Below are 20,995 nucleotides of genomic sequence, written 5' to 3'. Positions count from 1 at the left end.
GATAGAAATTAAATATTTTCAAATAGCAGTGACATGTGTTACTTCAGCTCACAATCCTATACCAGTAGCCCAATCTCAAGGACACAAGGAAGTGAAGAGGAGCACTTAACAGGGATGAGCAGTATTATTGTCTGTATTTCTGTGTTTATGCTATCTATGTTTTTGTCTAACAGATGAGGGTATCATTTTCATCTATATTTCTTTAATAATTAGAGAGGTTGTACATCTTTATTTGCCTTTTTTGTGTATTTCTTTCTTGTATGAAAACAATGTCCTGTCCATAGTTTTATAACTTTTTCTTCTTTTTGTTCAATCTGCTTGTATGTTAGGAGAATGCAGCCCTTTCACTTCATTTGTTTAAACATCTTTTTTCTTCAATTTTTTGCTTACTCTTCTGTTTTTGTTTAATGGCATGTATTTTTTGCTTCCCAAAACTTTATTTCTATGAATAAAATTATATGGCCTCTTTCTTAAAAATTTCTGAGCTTCCTGTTGTGCATAGGAAGGGCTTTCCAGTGCAAGATTTTTTTTTTTAATCCACTCTTGTCACTTTGTTTCTGAAATAATAAACTTCAAATAAGGCATTCTAAAAATATGAGAGCTTGCCTTTTTTTAGGATCCAGAGACTATTTTGTGGGTTCCTTTGTACATTTTAACTCTTACAGTTACTATTTAATCATAATCTTTGATGGCCATTTCTTAGCTCTTCTGAGAATTTTGGGTAATGACACCACATCAAGGAAAGAGAAGAAGTTAGCAGTTTGGATGTGTGTTTTATGTGAGAACTAGAATTTACCATAATTCAAGATCACCTGTGGCTTAGCTATTTATCAAACCAAAGTGAATTTAGCATCCTTTCACCATGCCTGGCAAATAATCCCTCCATACTCACCCTGTGCTTGGTGAATTTAGGTGGGCAACAAACACAGTGGGCTTTGCTGCTTTATTTTGCAGTTTACTTGTACCCAAAGAAAGGACTCTCCATGATGAGAAAGGTAATAATACTTCCAAAGACACCTAGCCTTTAATTATGTTTGTTTCCTGCCCTCACCCCCACAATTTCTTCCCTTTTTTAACCTTCTGCCAGTTGTTCTGAAATGCTCAGTTGATCTTGAAGTTGCTAACACTTTCCGAATGGAAATAAAATATGCTTGCCCTACATGGTGCTAGAGCAATCTGAGCTTCAAGAGTATCAGAATTTCTTCTTGCCCATCCCAATCCTTCAACAGCAAAACTTCCAGGTTTTCTTTTTTTAATATAATCTTTGACTTTGATCAAAATTTGACAGTGGTCAGTAACTGAACTTCTACTCTCACCAGCCTTCTAGAACCCTAGGGAGAGCACTAATACAAACCTTTTGTTTCTTTTGTTTTGATGTCTCCTGTGATGTATGAATGTTAACTCTTCAAGTTCAATATAAAACTGTTTTATTCGATTTATGCTATGACTTCTAAGCTATGATCAACCAACAAATAATTGATAATAATAGTAATAACTAATTCATGTTATCCTTACTAAAGTTACCCACTATTTTACTGTATTATCCCTGTCTCAGATAGGAAAACTGGGGCACAGGAATTTAAGTAATATTAAAATACATAAGCTGGTAAATTTCAAAGCCAAATGATCTGACTCCAGAGTTTGTTCCCTTAACCAATTGCAGTAAAAAATAAACAAAAATCTAAGTTATTTAATATTTGTTTTTCAACTTGACTGGTGTTAAGGCATTCTAAAAATCTTTAGGTATTTGTAGAAAACTGTTAAGTAAGACACTGCTGTAACTCTTTGAGATGATGGTTGACCTAAACAATTTCTGAACCAACTCACAGTTTACATCAGGTGTGTGATGCCCACGGTGGTAACAACCATTTTCCTGTCTTTCTCTCTGATGTTTCATGTTTTCTAAACCATGATGAAAAACCTTTTCTTTGTCAGGTAGGATTACAACCTGCCACAGACGATACAATCTCAAAGAGAATCAATCCAACCATTCCCAGTGTAATATCTCATCCTGGTAGGGTTTTCTACTGAAATATTAAGGTCAGGAAAAGTAAAAGGAATAAAATGAAGTGTTTTGCTGATGCTGTGTATTTCTCGCTTAAGCGGTATTTATGTAAGGGTATAATTTTGTCACTGGGTTGAAAGGAAAACCTTTCTAGCACTTTGTCAATAGTTTTATAGTCCTTATTTCATAGCAGCTGGAATGAATGAACAAAGCTTATTTCCAAAGGTACTTATTGAACATGAAGTTAAAAAAAAATCAAGGTAGATTTGTTTCTTTTCACGTTTTCCCCTCAAACTAGCCTTCTTCTTAATTAATGAATGCATTTCTCTTTCATATAACAAATTTAAGTGTAAATATGAGTAGGGCCAATATCTAATTTTTTTTTAAGTACTAGTATTTACCTGAATTATGTTAAAAAGTTCATTTCCTTTATACTTTGGAAAGTTTTGAAATGACATTTGGATGGCATTAACCAAGGAGACATGTTTGCTTGTTTATCCATTTCAAATCAAGGAAAGACAAATATTCATATCATCTGGTCAGATAACTCAGTTGTTAAATTATTTTTTTAACCTGGGGTTAGTACATTCTCAAACTTTTTGAAAAGAAGATTGAGTTTAAAATGAGGCTAGCCTTTAATCAGGTAAGATACCTTAAGATATTTCAAAAGTAAAGACAGCTTTTCTTTTTACATGAAATGAAGAACGAGGCATTAGAGTTATAAAATAAATATTCTTGTCGAATCAGCAAATTTTACTGTGTTTAGGGGTAATGGAAATGTTTAATAATTTACATTTAGAGGTTAGTGTTGTCAAAAGCTATCTTCCAGAGAGCTTTCTTCAAGCCATCTAATTCCCCAGTCTCAGCAAAATTGATCTTAATCCTAACACCCAAATAAGAATTCTTCTTGTAACATTTATGTTTTTTTCTTGAAGCAATGTAATGGGGATGTATCATTCCTCATTGTTTTTTATGGTTTGGATGTTACTCATTGCTAGAAGCAATCAAGCTGAAGAACATTCATGATCAGGTTCACTTTTTTAGGATTTGTGATTGTGTCTCAAGTTACTTTGGATATAACATACAATGTAAAACCATCCGCCCATATCATATCTCTGTAGGAGCCAATACATATTGAAAAACAAATATATATTGATCTTAAAAATTAAATAGTTTGAAATTATATCAGAAATTTGCATCCCTATAGATTATAGCTTTAATTATATATCATTTGAATCATTATCTTCATGTAACCTTTTATTTCAAATGGTATTATAGGTATTAATATAAGAAAAACATGCTCATTTTTTTTTCTCGCTTTCTGTCCTAAGCCCATGTCCTTTAAAATGTCCAGTTACTTCCTTTGAGGGGACCACTCCCTAAAATGGTTACAAAATCTGTAAGAAGACATGTACATATATAAAACATACATACATACATATGTGTATATACATAAATCTGTAAAACATACATATAGTAAAACACACATAACATCCAATTTGCCATACTAACCAATTTAAAGTGTATGCCTCAGTAATACTAAGTACATTAACATTATTCTGCAGTGAATCTCCAGAGCTCTTTTTCATCTTGCAAAACTGTAACTCTATACCCATTCATCAATAACTTTCCATTCCTTTTCTTCCCACTCCGCTCTTGGCAACACCCCATTTTATTTTCTATTTCTAGAAATTTGATTTCAGGTACTTCAGAGAAGTGGAATCATACAAATATATCTTTTTGTGATTTCTTTATTTCACTTAGCATGATGTCATATGGGTTTTTCCATGTGGTAGCATATATCATGATCACCTTTTTAAGGCGGAATAATATTCCATTATATGGATATACCACATTTTCTTTTTTCAACTGTTGGCAGACACTTGGGTTGCTCCCACCTTTTGGTCAGTATAAGTAATGCTGTTATGAACATAGCTAACAAATACCTGTTTGAGACCTTACTTTCGGTTCTTTTGGTGGTATGCTCGGAAGTGGATTGCTGGATCATATAGTAATTCCATTTTTAGCTGTTTTTTTTTTTTTTTTTTTTGGAGAACTGACCACCAGATTGTTTTTCATAGTAATTGTACCATTTTACATTCTCACTAATGCTGCATAAGGTTTTCAATTTGTTCACATCCCTGCCAACGTTTGTTATTTTCTGTTGCTGCTGTTGATTTTGGTAGTATCTATTTTGCTGGGTCCTAATGGTTGTAAGGTAGAGTAGTATACTTATTTTACTTTTTTTTTTTTAAGATTTATTTATTTATTTTTTATACAAGCACTGGGTACAGTCAGAAGCACGGGTGGGTGAGAGAATTCACCAGAGCCAGAGCGGGGAGCAGAGCAGGCAGAAGGACCAAAGTACACTGCTGAGGGGAGCAGCGGGCGGCAGGAGAGGTCTGCGCGCCATGTGGGACCCTCCTCTGGTAGCCAGGGAGCAGCCGGGGATCGAACCGGCAGTGCAGAGGCTGCGGGCAGCTTCGCAACCCAGCGCTCAACCGCTGCGCCACCCGGGAGGCCCCTTATTTTACTTTTTTATTAAATTTTTTTTTATTGAGGTATCATTGGTTTACAATACTGTGTAAGTCTTTTAACTATAGATTCAGTACATTTTAAACCAAAATACAACACAGAGAAAATTATTATGGATCATACAATCTCATTAAGCAAGTATAGAAAAAGTTGAAATTTGAGTACTAACCTGGTTGACGCGTCTACTACACTGTATCCCAATGACAGTGCTCAAGTAAGGCTTTTGAGAGCTCAGGAAAACTTTTTGGGAATTAACGAAAACAAAACCCAATAAAAAAAAATCTCCTTAAGGTAGTGTGGAAAAGAATCACAGAATTTGTGTGTTTGCTTTGAACATCGTAACAAATACAGCTTTCCTCAGACCAGAGCTACTGGTATAGTATACAAAAATAGATTAGGGATTTAGCAAGCTCAGTGATACGCCTTTCTCTGCCAGTTTTCCTGGCAGATCTACACATAAGAGATTAGAAAAAGGTGATAAACACTAGTTAGAAGCCATAATACTGACTGTCAATAAAAAAAACTGAGTTACTGTAATGTGGTAGGGTCATTTAAAAGTCAGAAGCCAGTCTCATTAGGATCTGCTTATGTTAAAATGTACTGTATACTACATATGGAAAATAAGTCCATGCAGGTTGTTTCATTTATTAGGCAGAAAAAAAGAATCTAAAGTATTTTTAAATTATTTTCATGAAAATGGTCAGGCCGGATATATTTTGCTTTCCAAAGAAATTGGCTTCATTTATCTAAAAATGCGATCATGTGGATTAACTGATTTTTCAGTGATGCAGAAAAGACGACATATAGTACAAAGCAGCAGGTATTCAAATGCCCCCAAATATTTTTTGCCATCTTTACTGTGTAAAATCCAATTATCTGTTTAACTTTTCTCTTTTCTAGAATGATTCTTCTAATCCTTGTTTTCTTCCTCCTTTGCCTTGCCTACCCAACTCATATTTTCTCTTACAGAAAATTTCCCATTGTCTTTACTACATATTTCTGTATTTATTTATTTTTTTTATTTCTAAGTGGTGTCATAGTATACAGCATTTTCTCTCTTATACTCTGTTGTATTGTTGTCAATCCGTTTTTAACCATCTAATCCTGAGACCACCAGTATGTCTCAAATCAATAATAGCCAAAGTGACAAAGTTGTTGCTATCATGCTGAGAATTGTACATAGCCTAAGTCTTGGTGTGCCTCTGAGAATGAGAGGCATTAGTTTGTCTAATGTGAGTCATAGTGGAAAAAAATACTGGGACCATTGAACTAGATTGTGATCAACTGAGCCTCTTTCTTTGTTTCCCATATGTAGTACAGTGTTTGACTTGGTTGTCTGTGTGTATGTGTATATAAATATTTATTGCATACAAATATATTTTAATATTGTTTAAATGAGTAAATAATAGCATGGATAATTCAGATTTTTACTTTTAAAGAAAAATACATGCATTGTAGAATTTTGTTTTGTATAGGAAGAGTGTTAAAGTTGTGACACAATAAAATTGTGTTGTAAGAGACGTCTTTTTCTTTTTCCGGAAGAGACATGAGATCGAGGTTTCAAGGACAGAGACATAAAATTGCAGTGAACGGAGAAAGTAAAATGAGGCTGAGGGAGAAGTGGACCTGAATATGAGACTCTACTATAAACTGTAATTACTAGCTCATTTTCTAAGAGTGGGCCTCAAATGCAAGTCTAACTTTCCAGCAGCCAACTTAAAAAAAAGGGCCATCTTTCGAGCAGATCTTCACAATGGCTATGAACTCAGTCATCTAAACAGCTACTTTGGAGGAAAATAACTATTTTTTGCTTTCTAAAAATAAAAATAACTTCATTTTATTTTTATTTCTAAATAGTACATATTTCTTATGTATGACATTTCATGTAATTACCCACTCGAGATAACTTGTGGCCACACTCCTAAGCTTCTTGGTAGTCAATCTAGAAAAGGAAATAGTCCTACAATTCATACTGACTGAGTTACATTCCAAACACTGTAGAAGAGTGTTACTTTTCCTGCCGACTCAGTAATACTGGATCAATATAATTAATCTTTCTTAGACCTATAAGAAAAAAACTATACTTCTTATAATAATCCTTAGTACTAATATCTGATATGACTCATAATTTTTAAAAGTAGATATTATGCAACTGACTTTGATGACATTTTTTGATTTTATCCTTTTTCTGTTGTATTACAATGGTGCTGAAATATGGGTAGTAGTATTTTATCAGATATTTAATTCAATAAAAACAGTTTTGGGGGGCTAAAATGATATGGTTTAGTATTCAGTTTATTTCACTTTATGAATATATTTGTAGAGACCATTAGCTTTCCACCAAAATCCACTTTCTCCTTCTTCCTGGAGGAGAAGAAGGAGAGAAATAGACCACATTTCTCTCCTGGAGAAGAGAAATAGACCACATTTACCAGCTTCCTTTGAAATTTTAGATGTGACTATGTGACTTAAGTTTTCTCCAAGGCATTGTGAGTGGACAAGAGTTGACTCACTCTCTCTCTTGGCCCATCTGTGTTTCTCAGTAATTTCTTCTTTCTGACTGAATGAACTGGTGGTGCTCAGGGAAATCTTGGAAGTAGTATGTTGAAGATGATTGAATAGCCATTATCTTGAATTCTTACAGATTATGTAGAAAGAACTTTATTATTGAAGCTCATTAAGTGGTTAGAGTTACAGATGCTATTCTGTTCGTTTTCATACTAGAGATGAAAGTTAAAATAATGGACTCTGTTCTCTCTTGCAACATTGGTGTAACTTTAATGAGTCACTGCAAAATAGCAAATTTTGTTAAATATTTGAATGGTCCACGATGTACAAGATTCAAATTCCAGAGAACATGGCAGGTGTTCATCAACTCTGAGGAAGCTGAGAAATAATTTGTAGTATTGCTTTGTACCAGCATTCTAGTCCTTTATATGCCTTAGAGACCCCAGTGTAGATTTACACTTTTATAAGTTTTAGTAATATAGCAGGTTCCCAATCTTCAAATTGCTTAAACTCTGAGTTTCAGCAAAGGTGCTTGTTTAAATTCAACACATTTTCCATACAAATTGTCTTATAAATGGTAGTTCATTTTCTAGAATAATTTTCAAATCCCTTTTAATCCAGAATTAATCTGAATTGCTGTATTTTATTTTATTTTATTTTTTTTAAAGATTTATTTATTGATTGATTGATACATACATACATACAAGCACTGGGTACAGTCAGAAGCGCGGGAGGGTGAGAGAATTCACCAGAGCCAGAGCAGGGAGCAGAGCAGGCAGAAGGACCGAAGTACACTGCTGAGGGGAGCAGCGGGCGGCAGGAGAGGTCTGCGCGCCAAGTGGGACCCTCCTCCGGTGGCCAGGGAGCAGCTGGGGATCGAACCGGTGCTGTAGAGGCTGCGGGCAGCTTCGCAACCCAGTGCTCAACCGCTGCGCCACCGGGGAGGCCCTGAATTGCTGTATTTTAGCAAAAACATTATTTAGCAATGGAATCAAGAAAGATGCAATAACAGATTTTTAAAGGAAAGGGAAAGAAAGAAAAATATGTGTGTATATATTTATACGTATATATGAGAGAAAAAATGTAAGTGGGTTGATATTCGCTGAGAAATTTTTCATGTGGGTTTAATAATAAAAAATAGAAGAAAAGGGGAGTGTAGATTATGCATTTGTCTTTCTGAGGGGCAAGGAAGCAGATGTTATCTTGCATTAATCCAATCCCTTCGCCAGCCAATAGGGGGTGTCATTGTCACATGATAGTTAGGTTGCTCTATGGTGCAAAGCTGAGAGGGGATGTGGAAGGTATTTATCCAAAGTGTTTTTAAACTGGGTTGTTAAAGAGAGGAGGGAGGTGGGAGGTGGGGGGGGGAAGGGAGGTAATATGAACTTTATGTGTGAGATGTTGACACATGAGGTTTGTGTAGCATAGGAGGTGACCATACTAGTAGATTTTTTTTATGTTAGCAAGTGAAAATTAGATATAATTCAAAACACACATTCACTTGTCTGTAACATTTTTATTGAACTTCAGTTTACTCAGTTATAGAAATGAAGATTGCTATGAGAATTAAACAAAAATAAGAAATGAAAGTGTCTAATAAGTACCATACACATAATTGTTAATAAATAATTACATTCATCTCCTGAATGAGTTTGATAACATTGATAAATACACTACATTAGCATAAGAAGTCCAGTCACTTGATTATTTTGGTATGTATTACCACTATGTATTACCAGTAGGAGCAGCCCTCACTTTTTGTGCACCATACTTTTGGAGGTACCCTGATATTATTAAAGTATCTTAACTTTTTGTGACTGTAGTCTTCATCTTTTTGAACAAGTGGAAATAAGGAATAAGTAGATAACAATAGATGGATGAATGGTCTTTATTACAACCTTGACAAGCAAAATGGTAACAACCTTTCCCTTTCATGCTACTGTAGCCTTCCTTTTGATGAAATCACAATTTATTAGTGTGTCATTCTACCAGTGAGGGGAGTAGTAAATGAAGGTAAAATATATGTCCTCCAATTTTATTAGTTATCAGCCAAGGTAGTTTTGTCATAGAGAAAGTTTAATGACTAAGATAATGGGATGCTATCAATAAGTTGCTGAAATTTTCTCCCCCCCCCCCCCCCACTTGTGATTGCCCTTAAATTACCTCAATCTCTTCCCCTTCACTGGAATCTCCAGGTTTGAGGGACTGAAGGAAATACTGAGAATGTCTATCTAGCTGAAGGCCTGATTCCTTGAGGATTGGTAAATCAAAGACTTCTTTTCCCTCTTTGCTATTCACACTTTTTAATCTCTTCCTCAGGACTTTTTTTACAAAGTGAAAGAATGATTTCTCACTGAACTCATCCTGGCTGAACACTGAAGCAGGCTTTACGTCAGGTTCTGACCTTAAACTATAGATCTTCAACTGAGTATCTTTTTGGAGTATAGAATTTCAGGAAAAAGCCTACTTTGTCTTATACCTGATTACTCAGGGGTTTGTGACAGGTTTCTGGATAAACTACATGAAATATAGGGTTGGAAAAGAAGCAAAATACAGGATGGCCTTCCTGCAATTCACAAGACCTTGATTTTAGGGAACCAATATGTATACATAGATGAATTTCATAATATCAAAAGTACAGTACTTGGAGGTATAGATTGTCAAAAATCAGTGATTTTTCAAAGGGCTTGTTGAGTGCTAGGAAGAAGAGGTTGCCTCCATGAAAGGGAAGGGGAGAAAAGGTAGATGGTACTCTGGACTCCTGACTCCACCGCAGAAGCTCTGCTTTGAACAATTTCACAAATCCCACCTCTGTTGAAGATATTTTTAAAGAACCCTTGATAGCTGACTATAGAACTGAAGTCCCAAGGGGGTAGAGGTTTTGGAGGAGGGGTAGAAACAAAGAAGAAAGAAGCACAGTGGACTATGTGTGGTGGGTTATAGACCATTTGGTGGTAGGTGCACTATGGTGCTAATACCTGATGGGGGTATCCAAATATAACCTCAATTAAAAACATACACATTTAATTAAAAAATGAAAAAAGCAGTGCACACAGTTAGCTACTAATAATGACAGACTGTATAACAGAATATGAAAATTATTGATACCTCTCAACCGCATATGAATTCCAGTTTTTATTTTATTTTTTTAATAGAAAGAATGTTATTTATTTATTTATTTAAATTTATTTATTTATTTATACAAGCACTGGGAACAGTCAGAAGCACGGGAGGGTGAGAGAATTCACCAGAGCCAGAGCAGGGAGCAGAGCAGACAGAAGGACCGAAGTACACTGCTGAGGGGAGCAGCGGGCGGCAGGAGAGGTCTGTGCACCATGTGGGACCCTCCTCCGGTGGCCGGGGAGCAGCCAGGGATTGAACCAGCACTGCAGAGGCTGCGGGCAGCTTCACAACCCAGCGCTCAACCACTGCGCCACCAGGGAGGCCCTGAATTCCAGGTTTTATACTCAGGAATCAGGTTCATAACTGGTACAGTTGCTGTTAAACTGATGAATATTACATTTCATTAGATAATTTATATATGCCAGAACAGATTTCTATTCATTAATGGTAAGTAGTGCCTAATTGTTAATAAATAAGATTAATGAAGGGTTTTAGTAATCATGATTTAACATAGAAATATATTTTAAAATTAAGACTAATGCACCACAAAATATACTATATTTTCTCTAAAATGCTGATATGTATACTGTTATATAGTCTGTCATAATTAACAGTAGCTAACAGTACAGTCTTTGATTCTTTTATGATCTTTGATAAATGACCAAGTACTACTTGATTTCTATGAAACTCTTTGATGTCAAAATCAAATAATCAACATATCATCTACATTTATAATCTGAAAAATAAGGTTTGAACTAAACTGAAGTGTTACAGTGGCAAAATTTTATATTATCTAGATTCTTATAATATTTGCCACCATTTTTTAATTTCTTTTAGTTTTTATCTCTATTAACCGCTCTAAGTATTCAAATTAGACTCTGAAATTCAAATAATTAATTAGTTTATATACTAAGGGTGTCTCCTTATTTTGAGAGAAAACTTTATTCCTTTTTATATTAAGGATTTAAGAGATTGGAATTTGCTTTAGTTAAAAGCCACCACTATAAACTGAAATTATTTTTCCTCTTACTATGATCTTTTTAAAACCTGGAATTTCCATATAATATATTTTAGAACCTGTTTAATTTGACTAAGGAGTATTTTAGCCCCTCCCATTTCCTTTTTATGCATATTTAAGACATGTCAATTCATCTGTCAGACAGATGTCATATGATTCAGTCATAGCAGAATCACCTAGTATTAGTTTTTTGTGTTAATTTGTTAAATGCTCAAATTCTCAATTATAAATGTGCTTTATGCTTTGAAGATAATTTAGCTTTACAGAGAATTATATAATGTATACAGTGAATAAAGTACTTTCAAAAACTGATTTCCTATACATCAATCAAAACCTGAATTGTCTGCTTCTCTTCCAGTTCTTCAGAGTGAGCACATTATTCATGGACTAAATATTCATGACTCCATCATTTGAATTTTTATTTTAAGTGGTTACTTCTTTTTAATGGTTACTTTTTCAGTAGTTATTTTTGCGGGGTGTGGCTCAACTGTATTTCTAACCATTCTTTTTCATAAAATGGACAATTCTTTCCAGTTTGAAAGATTAGATTGTTTTTTACAGTGCATTCAGATTTTTTTCTTCATTAAAAAATATAGCTATATTCAATGTATAATTTCCACAGAAGTGGGAAGTAAAACACTTGACGTAACTAAGACTTATGCTTGACTTGGTAATATAATCAGAAAACCTATTTAAACTTTTGATTGTAAATCTTCCTAGATTAATGCAATAGACTATTCAATTTATATTTCTTGGTTCAGTAACATGCTTTTAGAACTTTAAGTTTTTGTTTGCATATAATACTACTGTGGAACTTAAAAAAAAATAAACAGTTAATAAGAGTTTATTGTCCATGTGGAAAGCACGCACCAAAATTTGCATTAGGTTCATTTTTTTCTCTTAAATTGTGATATTCTTTATGTTTTCTTTCAGACTTAAATTTTTACAAATTTTATTTATAGCTTTTAGAAGAGTTAATGAAGTCAGATTTAAACAAAAGTAGGTGTGCTGTAAACTTGCCACAAAACGTTTACACTAACACAGGAAATTGGTCTCTAAGATTTTTCTGCTGTCTTTCTGGATTAGTTTAAAACCTTTCAGCTTTTGGGTCCTGAAAGGCTAAACTGTATTATATAAGGCATTTCAGAAAAACTAAATATTTTGATATAATTTCAGATTTTATTAGAGAAGCTGAAATTCCCCCATGGGAAACCTGTAAATAAGGAGACACTCTTAAGAGTTTTGGTAATCCATTCAACTAGTTGGCAGTCTTAAAAATTCTTAGAGCTTATCTGAAATGTCTCTTTAATTACTTAAAAAAAATAAAAGCAGCATTACCTGCTGAGACCCACTGAATTAATCTTCCATGTTCACGTAAATATATGAAGAATATGTCAAGTTATAAAATCACCATGTTTTCAAGTAGGAATATGTCATTTGATCACAATGGGAAAATAAGAGCTTATGATAATTATGAATAAAATTTAATTTTTTAATTGGATATCTGTAATGATACTGTATGCAAACTTTGTAAATGCCAATTTTAAAATCTTAAATGGAAATGCTTACAGTTGGGAATCAGAAAAAATTGCTTAAGTTTAAGTGCTGGTTTATACTACTTTAATTAGCTGTGTACATTTGGATAAGCTAGTCACCCTATGCCTCTTTTTTATTATTTGTACAGGTTGTTTTAAATTTAAGAGATGATTTATGGCAAGCTTCTAAACTTTGACTGGTGTACTATTGCCTCTTAATAAATAGATGCTACATCTGAGTAATTTCAGTCAAATTATTCTTTAAGTCATATGTAAAAATGGTTTTCAATGTAAGAATTCTTATTTTAGTTCTCTTAATTGATGTTTTTTAATTTGCATTGTTTCAGAATAACAACCTCCATAGTCTACAAATTTGATAATATGTAGTGTGGTCATTGACTCTCAGTAACTCACTTTCATATATTATGCATTGGTACTTCTAAGCCTTCTTTCATATGCAAAATTGAGTTTTTTAAATATCACTAGACAAACTGATTTAGAATTATCACCGGGTTGCACTGATCCCTGCCACAGGGGTTACTGGCCAAACATCAGTCAGAAAAGACCATCATACCTACTTCACCACATCTTCTGAGTCGTGGGGGCTTAGGCCTGATTGACAATGATTTACAATGGGATAGTTATCTCAGAGATATGTCATCTTGCTCACCCTATCCTCTCCTTCCACTCCAAGTCACCTCCAATTTCCATTCATTTCTCCTGACACTGCCCCACCAGTGGGAAATAATAACCTGGATGTAAACAGTTGGAAATTCTCACCAAGGATCCATGTGCTTGTGAGTCTCAACCAATATGGGCTTCCACTTTAGATTTGGTGCTGGTGGAACAAAAATGTCAAATGACAGGTATCTTGTGAGTTCTGAAGCTGTAAAACTTGAACATGAAGGTTGCTCATATATTTGCCCTAGCCTCAATGGATGATTTGGGGAAGAAGCAGTGGATATGGGAAGGAGAGGGATCTACATCTGATATCTCATCCTTCAGGTCCATTGATATCACGTGCCTCAACTGGCACTTGTCAAGAGTCATATGTGGTCACTGAGGCCTTAGGTAGACAATATTTGGAGGTACCAAATTAAAAATTTTATAATCCCTAAACCAACCATCCTATTAATACATAAATATTGTTCAACCTTTCACGGGTTTAAGAACACCCTATATGCAGAGGAAAGGGAAATTATTTCCAAGTAAATGAAAAAAAAAAATGATTCCTACTAGAACCATTCTTTATCATGATAGTTTCAAAGCTTCTGTATTTACTATTGTTCTATATTTACTATTCAGCACCATGGTAAGCAACAGCACCTTTATGTCCCAATTTATCCATCTATTCATTTTTCCTTTTAGTGGTTTGACTTTATAGTAAAGATTCTTTTTTCATTCCTAGCAGCATATATAATTCCCAGGCATTTTGGTCTCAGAATCCCTTTAAACTCTTCATGATTATTGAAAGCTTTGTTTATGATATATATATATATAAATTAATATTTCTCATTGAAGCTAAAACAATTATTTAAAAAATTCATTTAAAATTCAAACTAATGAATCATTTACATATTTATATTAAGGATATGTGTTTACACTAAGAATGTATTTTTTATCAGAAGAATGATTTTAGAAAAATGTTAGGGAAAAGAGTAGCAAATTACTGTAGACTGACTTGGACAACGTTTATTTCTCATAGTGGTGGAGACTGGGAATTCTAAATTCGAGACTCTGGCAGGTCTGTTGTACATATGGTGAGCGCCTGCTTGTTGGCTTGTAGATGGTTGTCTTCTTGTATGTCACATGTCGGAGAAAGCTCTCTGTGTGTCTTTTATAAATGCACTAATCCCATTCATGATGGCTCCACCTTTATAACCTAATCACTTAGCAATCGCCCCACTTCCTAATGCCATCACCCTTGGAGTTAGGATCTTAATACTTGAATTTGGTGAAACACAAGCATTCAGTCCATAATTGGTATGCTACCATTTGTGTCTCATGAGAAGACTTCTACAACAGATTTGTTTGTTTGTCTATAAACCATTCCTAAGAGATTACTTAGGATTTACTTAGGATTGGTTTTAAAATTTAGGGGGGAGGGGAATTATAGATGATTATATAAAATTTATTCAATAAAGTAATAGTCTTATTTTATATAGGTACATGTTTTTTACATAACTTTGATACCTATTGGTAAAGATTTTTTTCAGCAATTATCAAGGAATTAGTTGTGACTAACTCATGGATTACTCTTCCTATCTTTTTATATACACACAAATAAGTATGACTTTTGATTTTTAAAAATCTTGGGAGAATTATATAATGTTAATTTTGTGTCATTCACATAGATATGCCTGTAATTTATGTTTTTAGTGGCAGTACTCGAAATGATAGGCCCCTCAATCCTCTCTCTATGTGCTAAATTTTATTGATGTACATTTAAAACCTTATAGAACACTCACATGATTCCAGAATCCTATTTTTTGTGTTAGACAATTATTTTCCTTTCTGTGCTTGTTATTCCTAAAAGTTTATCTTGGTATTTAAATAAGGACTATATATGAAGAGACTATATGAGTCTTTTAAACACTTTAAAATCTCATGTAGACAAACTTTAGTATATACCAAATTTATGGTAACTTGTTATTATGACATGTTTATATATGTGGCTATAAATAGCATTGTAGTATAAATACATGTACATGTATTGAGTCTCTGTTATTAGAGTGATGCAGCTGTCATTGTTACAGGTTCATTTTATCCTGACCCTTGTCTCTACAATTTAGGTACTTTAATACTAATTTCCTGCCCTACTATAAATTTACTGGATAAGATTAGCAAAAGGTAACCCCTCTTCATAAAACTTCAGGAACCTCTGGTGTTAGTATTATATCAACCTTACTAAATAAGTCCAAAGTGAAATGAAGAGATTCCCTGATCCCATATTTTGAAGTTATTATCCATCATCAGTGGCTTGTCAATGAAATCCCAACCTTTTACTTCTTAAGGCAGAGAAAATAAAACCAGTTACTCCCTCTTCTTGTATTACCCTTATGTGGCTCTTTCTCCTGTATGGTCACTCCCAGGAATTTCCTTGTCTGCAGAATACTCAGTAGAAATTCAGGTAGTATAGGAGAGAGATTTGTAGGTAACAACATCAATTTAATTCTGTCACGCAGTTTATTTAGTATACAGTAAAGTTGGCCTTGGAAGCAAAAGTAGTATTTTGTAAGGCCCAGATTCCTCTCCCTCACTGTCTCATCATTGTTAATCCATGCTCCTCCCCTCATCATTACTCACCAATAATGTTTTCTCTGTTTCAGCTTGCCTTCCCACGAATAGGTTTCTCCAGGTCCAGAGGTTCCGTGACAAAGGAACATGTTTGGAAATTATCATTTTGACAAAACTTCCTTCAAAAATAGAGTTAAGACTTTTTCTGAAAACAGAAGAAAAATACCAGATAGTTTTATGCCTTCTATATGAACTTGTAATACACATGAACAACTTTTTATTATTGAAAAATAAAAGTAGCAGGCTTTCTATTCCCATCACATGCCCTTTCCACCTTTTTCTTTACCCTGTTCTTTTATAGGGATAGAGTAGCAACAGAGTGGTCCATTGCATAGTAGCAGCAGCCATTTATTGGTATCTTTAATGCAGAGTTTGAAGAAGTTGCATATTGTTGATTATTAAAGTGGTTTTTAGTAGCCATGGTGCCTTACAGATTAGTTGGTTGCTCCTTTTCTGCTCCTAATCTAGATTTAATCTACCAAAATTAATTTTGCATGTTATGGTAGGAAATTAAAATTTTTGTAGTAGCTTAGAAATTGCTTTTTTGGTAACATTTAGTTCTAAATTAAATCTTTTATTTTTCCTGTTAATTCTTTTACCATCTGAGGAGATATGCAATATCCAAAGAAAAAATGTTATTTATAGCAACTGCTATATCTTGGGTTCATTTAAAAATGACAAAAATCACTTTTGTTTTGTAGGACAAACTATCCGAGAAAAAAGAATTGTAGAAGCAGCAGATAAAAGAGAAGTAGACTATGAAGTAGGGGATATCCCAACAGAATGGGAAGGTAAGTTTCTGCTTTTATTAGTATCTTCTGGATAGCAAATTATTTAAAAACATAGAAAATCAGTAAATGCATTTATATTTACATGGTTTTCTCTGCAAAAATGTTTATAGTTGGAATATGTAAAGCTTTTTTAAAATGTTGCATTTCTTTGAAAGTTGTGTAGGTAGCACATTTTAGTATGATATTATGAGCGACTGGTAGTAGAAAAAACAATTAAGAATTAGCAGAGCTGGGATTAGGGTGACGTGCATAAAGCTCCTAGGATGTAAAATTGAAGGAGGCAGTCACTTTCATATGCACTAACCTTGCACTTGTACAATCCCAGGGTTTAAATCTTGTTTATGTCATTCACTGCCCACATGTACTTGATAAAGTAACTTATCCTTCTCAGCCTTAGTTTCCTCTTGCAAACTGTGGATAATACTTGCTATAGATACTATTTGGAATATTTGTTCAGCATGCCAATGACTTTCTTCACTGACTTCCTGTTTAGATTAGGATGGACCAACTTGATCCCTATCTTAAAACTTTGGAATTAAGGTAAAATATCAAAGAAAGATAATTCAGTAGCAGTCAATCTCTCAGTGTAGCATAGTGTGGTCAATCTCTAGAAAAGAAGCATATGAACTTGGTAGCTAATGGGTAACTATCTTCAATACCTATCTAATAGATGGAGAAAATGCTGATCTATTGCAAAAAAAACCCCAGAAACTCATCTGTAAAACTTATGTAACAAGACAGAGAATATTTTCTAGGTTTCCAGCAACTTTCTAGTTCCCAGTTGCATTTCTTTGAATGAAGTTCAACTGCAAGTCTGCCTTTGAGTTCTAGTGGCGCCCCATATCTTTGTTAAAAATTTCCCTGTTTCAAGACAAGGATGTCCACTCTCACCACTGCTTTTCAATATAATACTGGAAGTCCTAGCCAGAGCAATAAGACAAGAGAAAGACATACAAGGAATCCAAATAGGAAAAGAAGAAGTCAAACTATCACTATTTGCAGATGATATGATAATATACATAGAGAACCCCAAAATCTCCACAGAAAAACTAATTCAACTCATCAATCAATTCAGTAAAGTGGCAGGATACAAAATCAACACGCAAAAGTCAGTAGCCTTCCTATACACAAACAATAAATCTGAAGAAGAAGAAATCAAAAAAACCATCCCTTTTATTATCGAAACAAAAAAAAATCAAATATTTGGGAATAAATCTAACAAAAGAGGTAAAGGACCTCTACAAAGAAAACTATAAAACACTGTTAAAAGAAATAGAAGTAGACACAAAGAAATGGAAAGACATCCCCTGCTCATGGATTGGGATAATAAACATTATTAAAATGGCCATCCTACCAAAAGCAATATACAGATTCAATGCTATTCCAATCAAAATTTCAATGTCATTCTTCAAAGAAATAGAACAATTATTGATGAAATTCATATGGAATCACAAAAAACCCCGAATTGCCAAAGCTCTCCTGAAAAAGAAAGAAGGGAATGGAGGCATCACACTCCCAGACTTCAAACTATACTACAAAGCCATAATCATCAAAACTGCATGGTATTGGAACAAGAACAGACATACAGACCAATGGAATCGAATAGAAAATCCAGAAATAAACCCACAGATTTATGGTCAACTAATCTTTGACAAAGGAGCAAAGACTATGCATTGGAGCAAAGAAAGTTTGTTCAATAAATGGTGCTGGGAAAACTGGGTCGCTACATGCAAAAGAATGAAGCTTGACCACTACCTCACACCATACACAAAAATCAACTCAAAATGGATTAAAGAACTAAACATAAGACCTGAAACCATAAAATACATAGAAGGAAATATAGGCGAAACACTACGTGATTTGCACATCAAAGACATCTTTACAGACACATCACCCAAAGCAGTGATAGTGAAGGCAAAGATAAACAGCTGGGACTACATCAAATTAAAGAGCTTCTGCACAGCAAAAGAGACAATAACAAAAACAAAGAGAAACCCCACCAACTGGGAGAACATTTTTGCACCCAACACTAATGATAAAGGACTGATCACAAAAATCTGCAAAGAGCTCATGAGACTCAGCAACAACAAAGAAAATAATCCAGTCAAAAAATGGGCGGAAGAGCTAAAAAGAAACTTCTCTGAAGAGGAAATGCAAATGGCCAACAGGCATATGAAAAAATGTTCAACATCACTTGTAATCAGGGAAATGCAAATCAAAACTACCATGAGATACCATCTCACACCAGTGAGAATGGCACATATTAAAAAAAACTAGCAACAACAAATGTTGCCGAGGGTGTGGAGAAAAAGGAACTCTTCTGCACTGTTGGTGGGAGTGCAAACTGGTCCAACCACTATGGAGAGCTGTGTGGAGATTTCTGGACCTACTAAACATAGAGCTTCCATATGATCCAGCAATTCCACTCCTAGGTATTTACCCAAAGGACACAGAAACATCAATTCCAAAGAGCACCTGCACCCCTATGTTTATAGCAGCACTATTTACAATAGCTAAGCTTTGGAAACAGCCCAAATGCCCAAAAATAGATGACTGGATCAAGAAGATGTGGTACATATATACCATGGAATATTACTCAGCATTCAAAAAAGATAAACACATGCAATTTGCAGCAACATGGATGGCGTTGGAAGGGATCATGCTCAGCGAAATAAGCCAAAAAGAAAAAGAAAAATACCGGATGGTCTCACTCATAGCAGGAATCTAGAAAACTTAAATAAGGGACCAGGAAAATGAATAACTATAAGAAAGTGAAAATCAAAATCAACAAAAAACTATGAACCAGAGACACTTTTTGTGGGGTGGGGGGCGGGAGGGGAGGGATTGGGGTCAGAATGGGGCGTTTGCAATTGTATGGGGGAATATAAAAATAAAATTTACTAAAAAAATAAAAAAAGGGAAGGGCCTCCCCGGTGGCGCAGTGGTTGAGCGCTGGGTTGCGAAGCTGCCCGCAGCCTCTGCAGTGCCGGTTCGATCCCCGGCTGCTCCCCGGCCACCGGAGGAGGGTCCCACATGGCGTGCAGACCTCTCCTGTCGCCCGCTGCTCCCCTCAGCAGTGTACTTCGGTCCTTCTGCCTCTTTTGCTCCCCACTCTGGCTCTGGTGAATTCTCTCACCCTCCCGCGCTTATGACTGTACCCAGTGCATGTATAAACAAAACAAACAAACAAATAAATGAATAAATAAAACATGCCTCTAAAAAAAAAAAATAAAAAACAACTCTTGTCTCTCCAAAAAAAATTTCCCTGTTTCAAAAATGGGCAAATCCAGTCAAAAAATGGGCGGAAGAGCTAAAAAGAAACTTCTCTGAAGAGGAAATGCAAATGGCCAACAGGCATATGAAAAAATGTTCAACATCACTTGTAATCAGGGAAATGCAAATCAAAACTACCATGAGATACCATCTCACACCAGTGAGAATGGCACATATTAAAAAAACTAGCAACAACAAATGTTGCCGAGGGTGTGGAGAAAAAGGAACTCTTCTGCACTGTTGGTGGGAGTGCAAACTGGTCCAACCACTATGGAGAGCTGTGTGGAGATTTCTGGACCTACTAAACATAGAGCTTCCATATGATCCAGCAATTCCACTCCTAGGTATTTACCCAGAGGACACAGAAACATCAATTCCAAAGAGCACCTGCACCCCTATGTTTATAGCAGCACTATTTACAATAGCTAAGCTTTGGAAACAGCCCAGATGCCCAAAAATAGATGACTGGATCAAGAAGATGTGGTACATATATACCATGGAATATTACTCAGCATTTAAAAAAGATAAACACATGCAATTTGCAGCAACATGGATGGAGCTGGAAGGGATCATGCTCAGCGAAATAAGCCAAAAAGAAAAAGAAAAATACCGGATGGTCTCACTCATAGCAAGAATCTAGAAAACTTAAATAAGGGACCAGGAAATTGAATAACTATAAGAAAGTGAAAATCAACAAAAATTATGAACCAGAGACACTTTTTGTGGGGTGCGGGAGGGAGGGGAGGGATTGGGGTCAGAATGGAGGGGTTGAAATTGTATGGGGAATATAAAAATAAAATTCATTATTAAAAAAAAAAATTCCCTGTTTCCTTACCAAGTCTTAGTACTTAGGAAGGCACATAGTTAATACTCAATAAATCTATATTGAATTCATGAACTCTAACTTGAG

At 34.8% G+C, this 20,995-nt stretch overlaps 1 protein-coding gene across 1 annotated transcript in view; it reads left to right on the top strand.

Moving 5' to 3' along the window:
- NDUFAF2 (NADH:ubiquinone oxidoreductase complex assembly factor 2) overlaps positions 1-20,995 on the top strand; it is a gene marked incomplete at both ends in the record, with an annotated part of 133,448 nt that overhangs the window by 63,111 nt on the left and 49,342 nt on the right. Inside the window, one exon of the mRNA XM_084233477.1 lies at positions 16,723-16,812. Within this exon, the coding sequence (XP_084089603.1) occupies positions 16,723-16,812 (90 nt within the window). The remainder of the gene's footprint in view (positions 1-16,722; positions 16,813-20,995) is intronic.

The sequence above is a fragment of the Talpa europaea genome (assembly GCF_964194135.1).
Source record: "Talpa europaea genome assembly, chromosome: 5".
Classification (NCBI taxonomy): domain Eukaryota; kingdom Metazoa; phylum Chordata; class Mammalia; order Eulipotyphla; family Talpidae; genus Talpa; species Talpa europaea.
This window is presented reverse-complemented; position numbering and strand designations above follow the sequence as displayed.